At 37.6% G+C, this 16,334-nt stretch overlaps 1 protein-coding gene across 3 annotated transcripts; it reads left to right on the top strand.

The window, feature by feature from the left end:
- The first annotated feature begins 2,806 nt into the window (after positions 1-2,806).
- LOC107791378 (plasmodesmata-located protein 6) lies at positions 2,807-7,421 on the top strand. Of its 3 annotated transcripts, XR_001649252.2 has the most exons (4): positions 2,808-3,782; positions 6,101-6,208; positions 6,989-7,055; positions 7,134-7,421. XR_001649252.2 is itself a non-coding variant. In XM_075233380.1 (3 exons), the coding sequence occupies exons 1-3, from the start codon at positions 3,044-3,046 to the stop codon at positions 6,900-6,902; spliced, it is 858 nt and encodes a 285-aa protein (XP_075089481.1). In that variant the 5' UTR covers positions 2,807-3,043; the 3' UTR covers positions 6,903-7,421. The 3 variants fall into 3 exon arrangements, 2 of the variants coding, with proteins under 2 accessions (XP_075089481.1, XP_016468917.1); XM_075233380.1 differs by having other exon boundaries at positions 2,807-3,782; positions 6,892-7,421; XM_016613431.2 differs by having other exon boundaries at positions 2,809-3,782; positions 6,989-7,421.
- Positions 7,422-16,334: the final 8,913 nt, after the last annotated feature.

The raw sequence follows: 16,334 nt of genomic DNA, 5'->3' as shown, positions 1-16,334 counted from the left end.
AATGTGGTCCGCGCAAAATGGACTGCGGACCGCACAGGCTTGAACCCTGGCACTTGACATCTCTCTAAACATTGCTTCTGCGGACCGCATGAAATGGTGGTGCGGTTGCTGTGTCTTCAGTGCGGGCCGTACAATATCTACTGCGGCTGCACTGTTTTGATGCCTTCAAATTCAGGTCTCTGAATCTCCCTAGTGCAGACCACACAAAATGTATTGCGGCCTCTTTAGGTCTGTTTGTCCTGAGTTGTCTTGTCTTTGGTACTTGTGCAGGTTTCACTCCTTTTTAGCCGATCTTTGACGTCTCGTCACTTTGTTGATAAAACCTGCAATCAAGCACAACTTATGAGCCTTTTGGGACTATTTTGTAAGAATTTATAATCAAAGCGTAAGCAAGAAAGAGCATGAAACACGTCAAAATCTCTAGTTATCATACATACAACAAAAGCTTAAGAATCTAGTATATTCCCAAAAGTGTGTCCTCAATGGCGACATCTTCGGTATCATCTCCTGAAGCGCGCGACCTCAAAGACAATATCTTCCAAGCCTAATCCCCTCGAGAGTCTCATCTCGACCCTCCCGCAAAGGCATCTTCAAAAGGGAAGATGTAGAAGGGGAAAGCGATGGAGAAGAGCAAATTGACGAAGGAGAAGCTGAAAGGAGACAAAAAGTGGCTAGGTAAAAAATCTGGCTAGTATGAACTCCGCCAATATTACTATTATAAAGCCGCTTCTTGAGACGTTGCCCCGGCATGGGAGGCGATAGTTAGTAGATAATGTCGCCATACCCCAAGGAATCCAAAAGGGGTGTAATGCGCCAAGCTGAGGAAGGAGGGTGAGAAGCGGTGTATAATCCGATCCCCCTCTTGAGCACGGTGTATAATCCAAATACTTCTTCGGGTCGGAGGAAATTGGTCCTCTACTTCATCATCCCGAGCCAGCGGAGACGACAACAACAACAACAATAACATAAAGGCAGCATAACCTCGTTCGACCAGAGAAGATCCGGGAGATAGGCCATAGCACGCCTGATGTCGCCATAAAATCTTGAGGCCATGGGCCTCAAACATGGTAAACAACAAAGAGTAAAAATAGCAAGAAGGAGGAACGGATAGATATCGGAGGATACTTGGATGAAAAACTGATCACAAAAGGCCCCATTTATAGAAAAGAAGGGCAAAATAACTGACGGTGCCATTATCGCCCTCAAAAAACGTAACGACAGGCGAATTCAATGTGTTCACGGGAGCTGAATCAACGGCGGCATTATGGCCCAGAAGAACAGGAAATCGCGACGTGTCGGATGGCCCTGAAAAAGTGAAACGATGAAATATTTCGGTATTCATGGAGGCTTGCGTCATCAGCACGACGTCATTATGGGATCCCATAGAATGAGATGTCACAATCGTTTCTCATCGCTTCTATCTAAGAAACGCGGAGACTATCTGTGTACAGCGAATTCAGGGGGACCAATTTCTCGTCGATAAGGTACTTCAGAAGATCGCCTCGAAGGCTCGAGACCTTGGGTCGGGTACCTCCCTCAAGATCTATCGACACCCGGCCTGGGGATAATGTTGGCCGAAACCCCGACAAGCACGGGAGGCTTTCGAAGAATGCATCCGGGGCCGGTTAAGTCTACCAGGCTAGTCTAACGCTGGTCTACGCCTACATCATGAAGCTAGTTAGTTGTCCCGTCCCGCTTTTATCATTTAATGTATCTTGTACTATGTTTGGATTCCCCCTCTTATGTAAAGGGGGTCATTGGTACTTTGTAAGGGGTTGCTCCAACTGTTCTACACAAGATCAATAACAACTCTCTCTCTCTTTCTTTTCTCTCTAACTTACTCGCTCGAGACTACCTCTCTCATTTATTTCTTTCATACTTGTTCTTCATTTATTGTTCGATATCGGCGTAAAGAGCCTCCTATAATTATATTCTAACTGTTACTCCCTTCTCGGTTACCCCCGATAGCTCGAGCCTGAGCCCAAGCATCAACCTCGAGGCCCTTATCGGTTGGCCCGAGGCCCGGATAGCTAACCCCTCGGTTTGATCACAACTCTATTCTAGTTCGCATTTTTATCCTTTATCTTCATATATCTAGCATCAACTGCTCTAACAACTGGCATAGAAATAGATCACGTATTTTTAGAGTTCCATCTACAAATTTAACTGTTATTACCATTTTCACGGTAAACAGTAAGAATAAAAAAAGATTTTTAAATTTTTTGGTCTTAAATATGTCATAGTATATGTGTTGCTATCGATTGTTTTAAACTTCGAGTCTTAAACATACGATAACATTTGTGTGACTATAAAAATTTATCATTAAAAGTATAATAGAAAATTTAATTTGAATTATTTTTAAATTTAAAAATATGTCATTCTTTTTCAGAGGACTAATAAAAAAATAAATAGATTACTTTTTTTAACAGATCCTCATCGCATTTTCGGTTAGTTAGTCTTTTCCTCTTTTAATTTTAAATATTATATGAGCGAACAGTCATACATGTAAAAACATGAAAAATAATACAACGAAAAGGTTTAATGCACTAATGGTGTAGAACTATTTATGTAATTCGGTCATTTATTAGTCAATTATAGGTAAATTTAAATATCAATTGATGATATGATAAACATCATTTTTTGGTTATACCTAAGTTCTATATATATATATATATATATATATATATATATATATATATATATCATTTACAGTACAAGAAAAATGAAAGCCACGAGAAAAAGCATTAGAAGCCAAAATGAGAAAATGCCTTTGTAAACACTACTTCTAAACAAAAGCACAACTACACTGTATTATTTTTCTCTGTCCATAAAAACTGTATCCGTTATCTATAGCCCCTCACTATACCAAACGCCAAAGACTTACATTTTTCTCTTCTTTTTTCATGCCCTAATTATACTCGTCGTCCTATATATATATAGACCCTTGGTCCATTTCCCATACCTCTTTAACTTTAATCACATATAAAATACTTATAATTTAACACTGCCCATTACTTCAACCACCAAGAAGAAAAAACTAAACATGAAGCTGTATGTCAAAGAATTTTCTCTTCATGTTCTTCTTGTTTATATGATAATTATATTCTTGTTTTTCACGTACCAATCTAATGCTTCGATACAATCCTTTGTTTATGGCGGATGTTCACAGCAGAAATACAATCCTGGTACAGTTTACGAGTCAAACGTTAATTCGCTTCTAACTTCACTAGTCAACTCAGCATCTTACGCAAATTTCAACAACTTCAAGATTTCTCTACCTGGTTCGAGTCAAAACGACATCGTTTACGGCCTCTTTCAGTGCCGAGGCGACTTGGGAAACTCCGACTGCCGGAAATGCGTGGCTACGGCGGTGAGCAGAGTCGGGACGCTATGCACCACCACGTGCGGCGGCGCGTTGCAGTTAGATGGGTGTTTCGTGAAGTACGATAATGTTTCTTTTCTAGGTGTGGAAGACAAAGGTGTTGTCATGCACAAATGTGGACCGTCGATTATGGATGATAATGAAATGTTGACTCGGAACGACGCCGTATTAACGTATTTAGGAGCTGTGCCACAGGGTCAATATTTTAGAGTTGGCGGGTCGGGGAAAATTCAGGCTGTGGCGCAGTGTACACAAGATTTGAGTGTGAGTGAGTGTGATGATTGCTTATCGGAGGCGATCAGACAGCTGAAAAGTGAGTGTGGGTCCTCACCTTGGGGAGATATGTTTATGACCAAGTGCTACGCGCGGTTCTCGGAGCGTGGATTCACCTCTAAAAGCGGTAAGCTTCTCCGCCACCATGACTGGTGGGGGTGGTGCATGGTTTTTGGCTTTCTGTTTACTTATTTGGTTCACGTTAGTTAAAATTTGAAATTATAAACTCCTAATGGTTTAATTAGTTTTTATTTCTTTCTTCTAAGTTATACGAAGTTTTCATGCATGGTAGTAGAATTGTTAAATTGCTTGTATGTCCATGGTAATTTAATTAATTTTTCCTTCTTTCTGTCTTTTTGGCGAATTATTAAACACCCCTTAAACTTGCCTGCATATTTTATTTAATTATTCGAATTAAGGCGTATTCCAATTGAGCACCTAAACACATAATAAAATGTTCCTATTGGACAATTGTTGGAAAATTTTGGGAAAATAGCTCTTGGTTTTCTACTTTTGACGAAGTGAGTCTTTTGTTTAAGTTGATGGTAGTTGAAATTGAAAATGAGGATGGATGATAGACTAGTTTATTCTTTTTGTTTTTTGGATTTGACAAAATTTTATTGACAGCGATTATTTGTTGGTTATTCCACCGTTATTATTGGGAGGGATAACGGTTTCCTTCTTCTTTTTTTGGATGAGTAACTATGCTAGGTGTAAGGTGATTTACCCAACCCTAGGGCTCATCTGATAAAGAATAATTAATTTCGGGACTAAGTTTAAAAGGAGTTTATCCTATGTTTGGTTGGTAGAAAAATACGATATAATTAATCCCGAGATTAGTTATTCCGAAATTGTAGTATTTTTTTATTCTTATAGAAAGGAGGAATAACTAATACCGAAATAACTAATTCCGAAATAATTAATTCTGGAATAACTTTTTTCCAATCAAATCACTCCTAATTAAATTAATTTTCGTAAGTAGTATAGAAAGGTTTAGAAAAGAAGAGTGTGTGTTTGGGTGTGGGTGGGGGGAAAGCAGATATATCATAGATGGTTGCTAGAAGTATCGGTTTTCTTCTCTTAGGTTAGTTATTAGTATTAATCATATCATATAGGTGAGGTGGGAAGAAAGTGTCTTTTTCTGTATGTCCTTTTTGCTTTATTTGCATTATACTATACTTACGTACGTCTCAAATTTTGTAAAAACGAAAAAAAAGTGTATGTGTTACTATTCTTGCTTTCTTCCTTTTATCAAAGATCAACAAACATCATCATGGTAAGAGCTTTTTTCTCATCGTTTGAGGAAGTGGTTGATTCCTTCTTTTATATATATATATATATATATATATATATATATATATATATATATATATATATATATATATATTTAAATTTGCTTGAAAATGAAATAATTAGAACTAAAGAACCGATCACTTCCACCTTTAATTGTGGATTTCATTAGGTAATTAACCTTGAGGATTCGTACGCTAAGCATAATTAATTGCATCATTACTTGATCATAGTTTAAGGGTTAGATATCATTCGAAAAAATTATCAATATCATGTCTTTCCTCTGTTCCAAAAAAATGTTATTTTCGGATTTCGAGAGAATACACGTCTTAACTTTAATCAAAAATTTCGAACATAGAATCTTGAAGTTCTTTGAAATAGAATTTACATATTTGAAAACTATATAAACGTATTATAAGTCACAATAATTAATAATTCAAAATATTTAAAATGCATATTAAAAAGTTGGGGTCAAGAAATAATTTGTTTGACTCTCAAAAATCGAAAAGTATTTGGAATGAAGGGAGTACATTATTTCCAGGAAAGATTCAAGCAGTCCAGGCATATGGTCTTTTGTTATTTTCCAAATGCAAGAGAACTTCCAGGAAGTTTAGCGTTATAAGTCATGACAAAGAAAAAGTGGTCACTCTTTCATATATTGGGAAATTTCACTTGGAAAGGAAAATTCCATGCCACTCATATATTCAAGTTTTGGTTCTAATAGGTGAAGTTAGGACGAGATTTCAAGTATATGAATGACGAAATTCTAGAATGGAAATAGAAGTAAATACAATATGCAAATTGAATAGTTAAATTGCAGCCCACACGATATTAACTCAATTTTTTAAAGGGAAAGATCCATCAGGTAACTTGCTACGTGTGTAAGCGTTAGTACCACAGCCCAGACTTGGCGCATCCTGCCATCTACAAAATATATAGGAGTATTTAAGTTGATAAATGTGAGATTTCCATCAATATGAAGTAATTTTTAACAAACACTAGTTTCTAACAAACTATTAGAAGTGACCAATTTTTATTACAATGCCAAATAGATATGATTTTTATACACTTAAAATTCAGTTGCCGATCAGTTTTATCTGACAATGTAGAGAGAGTACTTCCTTAAGTTTAGCCATATTTATAAAATAATTGCAGGAGATGAAGATGTTGAAAAGACACTTGCAATTACAATTGGGCTCATAGCTGGTGTTGCTGTCCTCATTGTTTTCCTTTCGATTCTAAATAAGCTTTGTGAAAAGAAAGGTAATTAGTCTCTTCTTTTTATCTTGATCATGCTCATCAACTTTTATACTTCATATGCCACTTGTTAAAGGTGCAATGAATAAATATAAAGGTTCTACGGTCGAACCAAATTGAAGTTGGCTATATGAATCATCATTGTCTATGTCATTTCATTAAAACTGTGTCAGTCCAATTTTATGATTGTATACTTTGCACGTACCCCTGCTAATTCCTTTTGTAATACTAAGGCAGTATATTTGTAATCATTAATAAAAACAAAAAAACTTTCACTTCACGAAAACAATTGTATATATTGAATTAAAGTGAAAGTTCAAGCTTTGAAGCTCATTTTCCAGCAAAATTAGTATTCCCTCCCTTTCATATTAAATGTGGTACTTTCCTTTTTAGTTTGTTTCAAAACAAATGACACATTTCTAACTTTGGAAATAATTCAACTTTAAATTATTTCATTTTATTCATTTACCCTTAATGAGAAACTTTTATAGCCACACAAATGTCATGGTCTCACAAACTTTTTACCCCTTAAGCTTTTAAGACCACAAATTTCAAAAGTCTTTTTTTTTTTTTAAACTCCGTGCCGAGTCAAACTAAGTCATATAAATGAAACGGAGGGAGTAGTATTTTATTTGTCATATGTGCAATGAGCCTATTATAATTGTTCCTCTTTACTTTGACATTTGCAGGTGGTAAATAAATAATGAAACGGAGGGAGTAGTATTTTATTTGTCATATGTGCAATGAGCCTATTATAATTGTTCCTCTTTACTTTGACATTTGCAGGTGGTAAATAAATAAGGCACATCTTGTGCATGTGGATAGAACTTCTTCTCCCTTGCTTCTTACTTGGGTAAATTGCTTTCTTTTGGTGATCTTAGCTTTTGTATATTGGATCTTACTTCTTACCCTAACCCATGCTTTTTTCAAGATTCCTTCCTTTATCCTAAACACAAGACCCAAAAGGTTGGCTAAAAAGTGATTGGAAGGAAACAGGTGCCTCAAAAGCAATAATAGCAGCTATAGTGCATGTAACAATTGGCCTTTATACTTTTGTTAAAGTGCTCATAATCACTTTCTGCTGAAGATAAAGTCTTGCATTAGGGCACTTTTTGTTTGTGAAGGATATGCAATTTGTTAAGCCCTTTATCATGTAAGGAACACTTTATATTCAATTATATAAAGTCATAATGCAGAAAGTTCAATTGCTATATGTAAAGTTGTATCTTTATGATCTATAGGTCACAAATTTGAGCTATTAAAGTAGCTACTAATAATTATATTAGGGTACATTGTCTATATCACATCCTTTGGGGTACGAACTTTACTCATACCATGCATATTGGGGCTTTACGTTTGTAGAAATGATCAAAAAATACTCCTCATGATTTTGAACGCGTGATACTTTGTGCGTCGGGCTATCTTTTAATGCATAAAGTTCAATTGTTATTTCAAAAACTTTTAACTTTTTTGTTCAAGAATAATTTTCTATTCAATTGCACTAAATTAAACTACTAATCACGTCAGCTATATATCGGTCTTGACAACAAGGGGTGCTAATTCGGCCACCCAACCCAGCAGGTCAGGGATAGGCCGGCCATAGGTTGGAATCCTGCCACATGTCTTGTGCTGTTTTTGTTGTATCCGAGTATGTCCTCAAAAAAAAGTAGAACAAATAAAAGTGATATGACAGGTCATGATTTTCTTGAACGTCTATTCTTATGAGATACTTCAGCTATAAGCGAGTAACTTGGGTTGGTCAAATTTAAGCCCAGAAAAAAATAATTGAGTGATATATTCCTAGTAACTTAATTTCACATAAATATCAATGATCACAACGACAATGATTTGAGGCAATATTCCGTCTAATTTTAGTTGCATTTGGACATCTAAAGTTAATCTTATTATAATACATGGAAGGACAATCAAATGGATATCAATGTTTTAATGATAAAGATAATAATAGAAGTGGGGAATACTTATCAGTTAATAAAATGCAATATCATAGCTGTTGGTATATGTAAGTCCTTATTCATAAGAATTAGGTAGGATGATATTAGATATATACAAATCCATTTGAATGTTATAATGTCCTAACTTTTGTTTATTTTTTTTAAATCCAACCGTGTTTAAAGCGTTCAAGTTTAATAATGCCCTGAGATGTATAATTGGGACCATTAAATTGTGGGTTTTCACTTAATTATTGTGATTAAGGGGACCAGAATTAGAGCAAAAAGATTGTATATATTCCTAAACAAAACCTGCTAAAGCATTGATATACCAAAAAGGAGACATTATTAAAGGGATGAAGATGTGACAAGTACTTTATTTTTTTTAAAAGAAATATTTTATTACATAGAGGATCGGAAAAGATGAGTATGAGCTACAATTACTGGTACTTATACTAATTTTATATAAGCGTTGGTGGTATGTAGCACGTACTTTTACATGTGACGAAGAAAGGACTACAAATAAAGTTAAAGAGGCCAGAAGTTTGGGCTTCTAAATTACACCACAGTCATATTCATTATTTATTTTTTCTAATCATATACATAGATTATACACGATCATACATATAATATACCTAAATAACACATATATTATGCCTTCACCTGCTATTTTAGTTTAAGAAAATGAGTGGACAGCTAATCGGGTTAATTCTTCAATAAATAACCCAAATAATCGCTCACCTAATCTCTTAAACTAACCATCCCGGAATATATATATATATATATATATATATATATATGAATACCGGCTAAAAAAGTGTACATTGAATTTGGCCAACTATTTATGTAGCAATCCCCTCATTTTATTGTAATATTGTGCAATCTGTAGTTTCTAAATTTTGGGCCTCATTTACACCATTATCTACCGGGAGAAATTTAAAAATAACTAGATTGACAAGTGGTCATTCAAAAATAGCCACAATTTCAAAAGTAATTGAAATTTAGCCACTTTTCATGCAAAGATAAATCTTAACAAAAATATTGTTCAAAATCCGAAAAATACTCCGGCATAATATACTGGAGTTCCAGTATACTTATGTTGGAACTCTAGTATAATATACTGGAGTTCCAGTATAATATACCGGTCCAGCATAATATACTGGAGATTGGAGCATCGGTGCGCCAATCTCCAGTATATTATATTGGAACTTTCCGCGTGTTGGAGTTCCAGGTGAATATGCTGGAAGTTCATACACATGTGCACTGATCTCCAGTATATTATGCTGGAACTTTTCGTGTTGCAGCAAAATAGTGACTATTTTTCAATGACTTTGCAAACGCTGACTATTTTTGAATGACCAGTCCAAAAACTGGCTAGTCCGTGCTATTTTTACATATAAATGTCAATTGATCAACAACCATTTTCGTTATAAATGTACCAAGTGGCGAAGCCACATGGTTACAAGGGTGGTCAGTTGACCACCTTTTGTCGAAAAATTGCATTGTGTATATAGATTAAATATTTTATTTAGAGGCATTTTACGCCTATTGAATACTCTTTGCATGAATTTTTAAATTCTTTCAAATTGAATATATTTGAGTAAACTTCAAACTTCGCCACTGAATGTATATGAATATTATCCAGTTGCTACTACCTCGTCGTTAGAGTGAGGATCATCGCTACGGACCTAGTAGTCGGACCCATTTTAAGCCAAAACGTATTGTACGTATTTTCTTGAAAAGATTGGGTTGGAGAAGAACCAAGCGAATGACTAGGGCCTTAACTAAATATTAAAGCTTTTGGACAATTTTCTTTGATTGACCTATGAATCGTAATCTTGTTGCTTCCCCTTTCTATCTTAAGCGGGAAGAAAGATTAAAAACTTTTTCTACTATTTTTCCTTATCCAAAATGACCACTGTTGCAAAATTAAATACCTCACTCCATACCTCATAAAGCAGAAGCTAATTCCAGGGTCCATTAGCAAGTCCCGCGAGTAATAAAAAGCTTCTCTATTGATATATTTAGTTTTGAAAAGAATTTCACAAAAAAAAAATTGAAAAACATAGAATTTCTTTTTGACATTTTTATAAAATAAACACCATCTAAGAAGTTGATCATAGGAGTGTATAGGGAAAAATATGATCTGATACGTGGTCACCTAGAGGAAGGACACGTGAAACCCAAGACGAGGATGTGGTCACCGAATGTAGCTATTCCGCTTGTCACCGGAAGAGGATGTTCATAAAGATGTATTTAATATTTTGCGTCTGGTAGTATTTAATAAAGAATATTCTGCAGTATTAGGAACGTCAGCTAGTTACAAGGAGTTTGGCATTTATTTACACCGTTACAGCTTCATCAATGGCCCTCATAATTGACATTAAAGGAGGTACGATCCTAGGACCTCATTCCCAAGACATAGCTATAAATAAAGAGCTCAGTTATCATTGTAAATGACACCAATTTTCTGGCAAACTTATACTGCATTCTATACAAAGCTTTATATTGTTTACTTGCTTGCTTTTTGATATCATCGTTGTTGTAACCGGAAGTCTTGCTCCCGGAATCATTATTTTGCTATTTTATCTACATTTTGAGGCTAAGTATCGTATTACTACTTTAATATTTTTGGATTAAATTGGTTTACTTGTCCAGAAACTACGTATAAATTCAACTGTACTGTTTTACGGGTAAAATAAGGAGCCGATTAATTACTGTAGTTGATCAATTCTATATACATACTCTGTATTATTGTGTATTCTACAAGTGTTACAGAAAATGCTTAAGAATACATCCAAAGAAACACAACTGAAGTTCAAGTTTAAAAAGTTTTGATATAATGCATTCTTTTTGAAACACGAAAGATTTATGTGGATTTTATCATAACAACAATTATTTCAGTATAATTCTATAATGGGATTTGGGAAGAATACTGTATACGTACACTTTAATTTTGTGACTGTAAAAAGTTGTTTTCAATAGATTCTCGCATTAAAAAAATAATAACAAGAAGTAATAAACAATATCAACAATAAGATAATTGAATCAACCGACACAACGATTTAATAATAAAGATCTAAAATGTGTATTCTAACTTGTCCTTTTTTACGGCTTAAATTTTCAAGGTCCGGAGGTTTTATAAATCGAACTAGATAATTCAAAAGGAAACAGAATAAAGCTTTACCAAAACCTGCCATCTGTAAACCGAACGTGTGCAGAACTAATCCACGTGGCACCTTCCTTCATTGCCACCACATCTCCAATTCCTTCACCACTTTCCATTTATATATAGCCCCTAAAAATAGATACTCACCACACTTGTAAATTTCATCAGAACCATTATTTTAGAGCAAGCATAGATAGAAGAAATAGAGAAAAATTCCAATGGCGTTAGAATGGGTAGTTTTAGGCTACGCCGCGGCAGCAGAAGCGGTGATGGTAATCCTTTTAACACTTCCAGGTGCATACGCTGTACGTAAAGGTCTAATATCCGTTACACGAAACCTTCTCAAGCCTTTTCTTTCAGTGGTTCCGTTCTGTGTTTTCTTGTTATTGGACATATACTGGAAATACGAGACTCGCCCGAGGTGTAAGTCGGCCGAGTCGTGTACCCCGACGGAGCTGATGCGACACCAGAAATCTGTAATGAAAAGCCAGCGTAATGCGCTGTTGATTGCCGCTGCGTTGATGTTCTATTGGTTGCTTTACTCTGTGACTCGGTTGGTTACGAGAGTTGAAATGTTGAATCAGCGAGTTGAGAAGTTGCAGAACCAGGAATAACTAATGATAAATGGTTAAATGGAAGTAGCTATATTAATATTTTGTTTTGAGTTCTCGTTTGCTTCCTTTGTAATGGATTGGAAACTTTTCAGTATGGAGTTTCTTTTCCTTTTCCTTGTATTAATTATTCTCTTTTTTGGTATTGATTATGCGTGTGTGTTGTTAGTATTAGTTAATTAATATCTCAAACTAAGGACTAAATCAACTTAAGTAAACACATTATGTAAGGGGTCATTTGGTTACCGGTCAGGTATTAGTTGCGCACGGATTAGATTCTTGAGTTGGAAGAACTTATTTTCCGCCTTTGACTCAAAAGATATCGGAACTTTTTTGAATAAATTAATCAAAAAAATAAAGGGGTAAATTTTAGTTAAGTATAATAATCTTTAGAACAAAAAATAAATAAAGAGAACACAGAAGATAAGATTTCTTTATCTTGTCGAGACAACCATTAAACAATAATGACATTAATTGTTTATGTGAGCAAGTGTTATGAGTTAGAAAAATGCTCATGGGGCTTACAAGGTTGTTTTACGCTCTATATATAAGAGACAAATCCCTTCTAAACCCTAAAAGACAAGTCATAGGGAATATTCGAAAGAATATTTTAATGTCCCCTAATGGGTCTGCACTGCTGCAAAAGTTGTAGTCTCTTGTTCGTCTGTAGGTCGTCCCCTGCAGAATGTCGAGCTACGAAGGTCTTGCTGTTTGTCGTACTCATCAACGGTCGTGGTTGTTCAAATTTAGACCCATATAGTTAGTTTCTCCGTTTGTCGAGGTTGCAACTTGGTGTGTCCTCAATAAGCGGACACCACGCGTTCTTATAGAGAATTTGATCCTACGAGGCGTTACGGCTTGGCAAATAATGGGTGGTCAGCGTGTTCAGCATGACACCAGGCAGTGTACTTTATTGGGAAATGACGTCATTTCCACATGCATTATCATTATGTGTGTTTTTGAGACAGGGGTTGATGGAGGCTTGTCGCTTCGATTTCGGTGCCACTCTGCGACCTTCCGCTTCGATTATGGCGCCACCCAATCCTATAAATAAGTTGAGGGTTTGTTTTTTCAAAAATTCTTGGCCATTTCATTTCTGATTACCCTTTCTCATCCCTTCCAAGTTAGTTCTAATAGCCTTCTGCTTCTTCTTCTCCCATTCTTCGATCACAACTTTTTCTGCTACTTTAACACCCTTTTCATCGAAAACAAGCCAAGATCACATCGATCTCGTGAGGGGGTTTCTGAGGCTACCTCATTGTCCGTAGCGCCCCCCTCAGGCTGTGAGGATGTGATGGTGGAAGAAGAGGATAACCTTCCTACGGTAGAGGAGTTGTTGCCGAGACACCCATGTCTCGAAGCGACTTCCTCAAAGATCCTTCTCCTACTCCTACCCATGTACTCTCTGAAACGGAACAAGTTCATATTTACGCTCTCCGTGCAAAGTATGGCATCCCCGCTCATGTTGGCATGGTTCTAGCGTGAAGGGGTTTCGTGGAGGTCCATAGACCTTGATACTGCGCTTTTTACGAGTACCTTTTCGTGATTGGTTATTCTTTACCCCTCCTTCCATTAACGGAAGAGTTATGTAGATTCTATCAAGTTTGCCCGGCACAACTTTTGCCGTAACGCTCAAGATACTCTTGTTGTTGACAAAGTATGCGGAGTTGGAGGAATGCGAGGTTAATATTCACCACCTCCTGCACCTATTCTCGCCCAGCTTCCACAGGGGTACTATAGTGCAATTAAGGCACCGTGGAACAAAAGGACTGGTGGTTGGGACCGATGACCAAGCAAGTCGCAAGTTTTGGCATAAGTACTTCTTTGTCAAAACCGAACACATTGTTTCTGACCCCACCAGGTTCTCGGAGCGGTGGAACGAGACTCGTAAGTGTTGCCACTTATTTTACTCTTTCTCTTCCTCTTCATTCATTATAGGGTTTTGTTTACTTCTCATTTGCAGCTATGGGATGTCCGCCCCGCCCTATTGCCGGTATAAGGGATTGGGTAGCCCGTCTGTTGCCCCATGCAGTGGAGACCCGAGATTGGCCCGCCTTCATAAAACGTTATGGCCTGAGAGTTTCATCCGGTAAACGTTTTCCCTTATATCACTTTGTTGGTTATACATCGTCGTCCATTGATACAACTCTTCATGACGACAGGTCGAGGAGTTCCAAGCGGAGGGCACCAGTCTCTGCATTCCAACAGGCTGTCGCTGCTGCAAGAATGCAGTTTACTTTGACTGAATTTGTTCGAGGGGGTTGTCCTCAACCGATTCAAATGGAAGGTCCCTCTCGGGACATGGTCGTGAGGGAGAAGGCTTCTTCCGTACAGACCCCTCACCTCTTCGACTAATCCTCTAACGGGGACGAGTCGTTACTGATAAAAAAGAGGAGAATGGAGCTTGGGAAGGATGTGGATGTGGACGCCAGTAGACGTAGGGCATCGCAAACGACACTTGTACCCACATTTATGGCTGACTCCATACGCGCCACTTCTGTCATCCACCATTATTCTCTTTACATCGGTATCCACGATGCGTAAAGTTATAACCAAAGCATCATAGTGAGGAAAAGACAAACCGTTGGTATCCGATTTATAGAAGATGATACTATCTTCGAGGTCGTCATACCGTTCGTGGGCGACTGTCCATTTGAGTTTATGTGCGGTGATGAATTTCACATGGTTGATTACTGTATTGTCGCCGCCGCCAATGATCATTTGTATGGTACGAGCTAGTGACGGTGGTTTTGGAGGTCTCTGAGGTTGATCGCGTCCACGAGCGAAGTTAACCCGTCCTCAGTCGCTCAACAGTTCTTTCAGGTGTCCCTGATTTAGCATTCTTACTACTTCCTGTCGTAGACCTATGCAGTCTTCGGTCTTGTATCCCCTTTCCTGGTGGAATTCACACAGAACATTCAATCTTCAGGTGCTCGGATCTAACCTCATCTTTTGCGGCCACTGCACCATTATGCCGAGCTTTTCCAGTGCATACACTATTTTTGAAGGAGAAACACAAAAGTTATGAGCAGATAACAGTGGAGGCATACCTCTTTCATTTCGGGGTGGTGCGGTGTGTCGAGGCGCGGCGTCTGCATGTCGTGGAGTAGGCGGGTTAGATGTTCGGATATAGAGTTGGTGCCTTTCTCGATTGAAACGGGATAGTTGGTCCCTTCGGCCACTGTTGCGGCGATCTCTCCTTGTTTTGGTTTGGACCGATGTTAGACGCTGGATCGGGCCGTTTAGATCATCCTTGTCTGCCTTTACTTTGGCGCAATAGGCATTATGGATTTCTTCCCATGTGGTGGAGGGTACTTCATGAGTCTGCTTAGCAAATTTTGGTTGATTTTGACCCGTTTCTGTTTAACCTATTTTGGAAATCTGCTACCACCATCCCTTCTGACACGTTTGGTAGGCTCATTCTTACCCTGTTGAATCGGGCTAAGAAATCCCGAAGTCCCTCGCCTGACGGCGAAGATGTCATTTACCTTGGCCTCTACCTTTTTCGCTCCCGTGTGAATGGTGGCGAACTTATCTGCCATTTCTTCGAATGTTGATATCGATCGTGCTGGTAGTTGGGAATACCATGTCAACGCTCCCCCTATCAGAGTGTCGCCGAACTTTTTCAGCAGCACCGATGGCACCTGTTCTTTCAATAGATCGTTACCTTTTACTACAGTAACGTAATGGATTAAGTGATCTTCCGGGTCCGTGGTGCCATCATATATTTTCAAATATGGCGGCATTTTGAAGGTTTTTTGAATAGAGTGGGGAGCCGCCCCTTTACTATATGGTTGTTCGATGAATTGGCCCACGTCACGTTTTGGTAGCAACTTCGGAGCGCCCGGTATTTTATCTACCATTTCCTGATGCTATTTCATCTGATCGCGGAGTGCTTTGTTCTCATTTTCCATCTCTTCCATTTTCTTTAAGATGGACACAAGTACATCGTTGTCACACCTCCTTTTTCCGCCCCCGCGAGGGGTGAAGGAGTTTTTTCCAATTAAAGGACAATCAAAACGGGATTTATTTGTTTATTTCAGAGTCGCCACTTGGGAGATTTAGGATGTCCCAAGTCACCAATTTAATCCCTAATCGAGGAAAAGAATGACTCTGTATTACAGTCCGCGAACCAGAAATCCGGATAAGGAATTCTGTTAACCCGGGAGAAGGTATTAGGCATTCCCGAATTCCGTGGTTTTAGCACGGTCGCTCAACTGTCATATTTGGCTCATTTATTTGATTTTTTAATTAAGAACTTATATGCACACTTAGCTTTTTAAACCACTTTTATCATTATTCTCCTTATTATTTTATACAAGATTGCAACGTCGTGAAAACGCATCTCGAACCACGCCACAACCAGTGCACACGTGATTTGTTGACGCATTTTGACTTCGTCA

Source organism: Nicotiana tabacum, chromosome 16 (genome assembly GCF_000715075.1).
Source record: "Nicotiana tabacum cultivar K326 chromosome 16, ASM71507v2, whole genome shotgun sequence".
NCBI classification, from domain to species: domain Eukaryota; kingdom Viridiplantae; phylum Streptophyta; class Magnoliopsida; order Solanales; family Solanaceae; genus Nicotiana; species Nicotiana tabacum.
Note: the sequence above shows the minus strand (reverse complement) of the source record. Positions and strands in the feature narration are given on the sequence as shown.

Bases quoted from the DNA above. Each gene is read 5' to 3' on its own strand.
- LOC107791378 (XM_075233380.1), top strand. From the start codon at position 3,044: ATGAAGCTGTATGTCAAAGAATTTTCTCTTCATGTTCTTCTTGTTTAT. The intron at 3,783-6,100 runs GTAAGCTTCTCC...AAATAATTGCAG, and splicing joins TGGATTCACCTCTAAAAGCG to GAGATGAAGATGTTGAAAAG.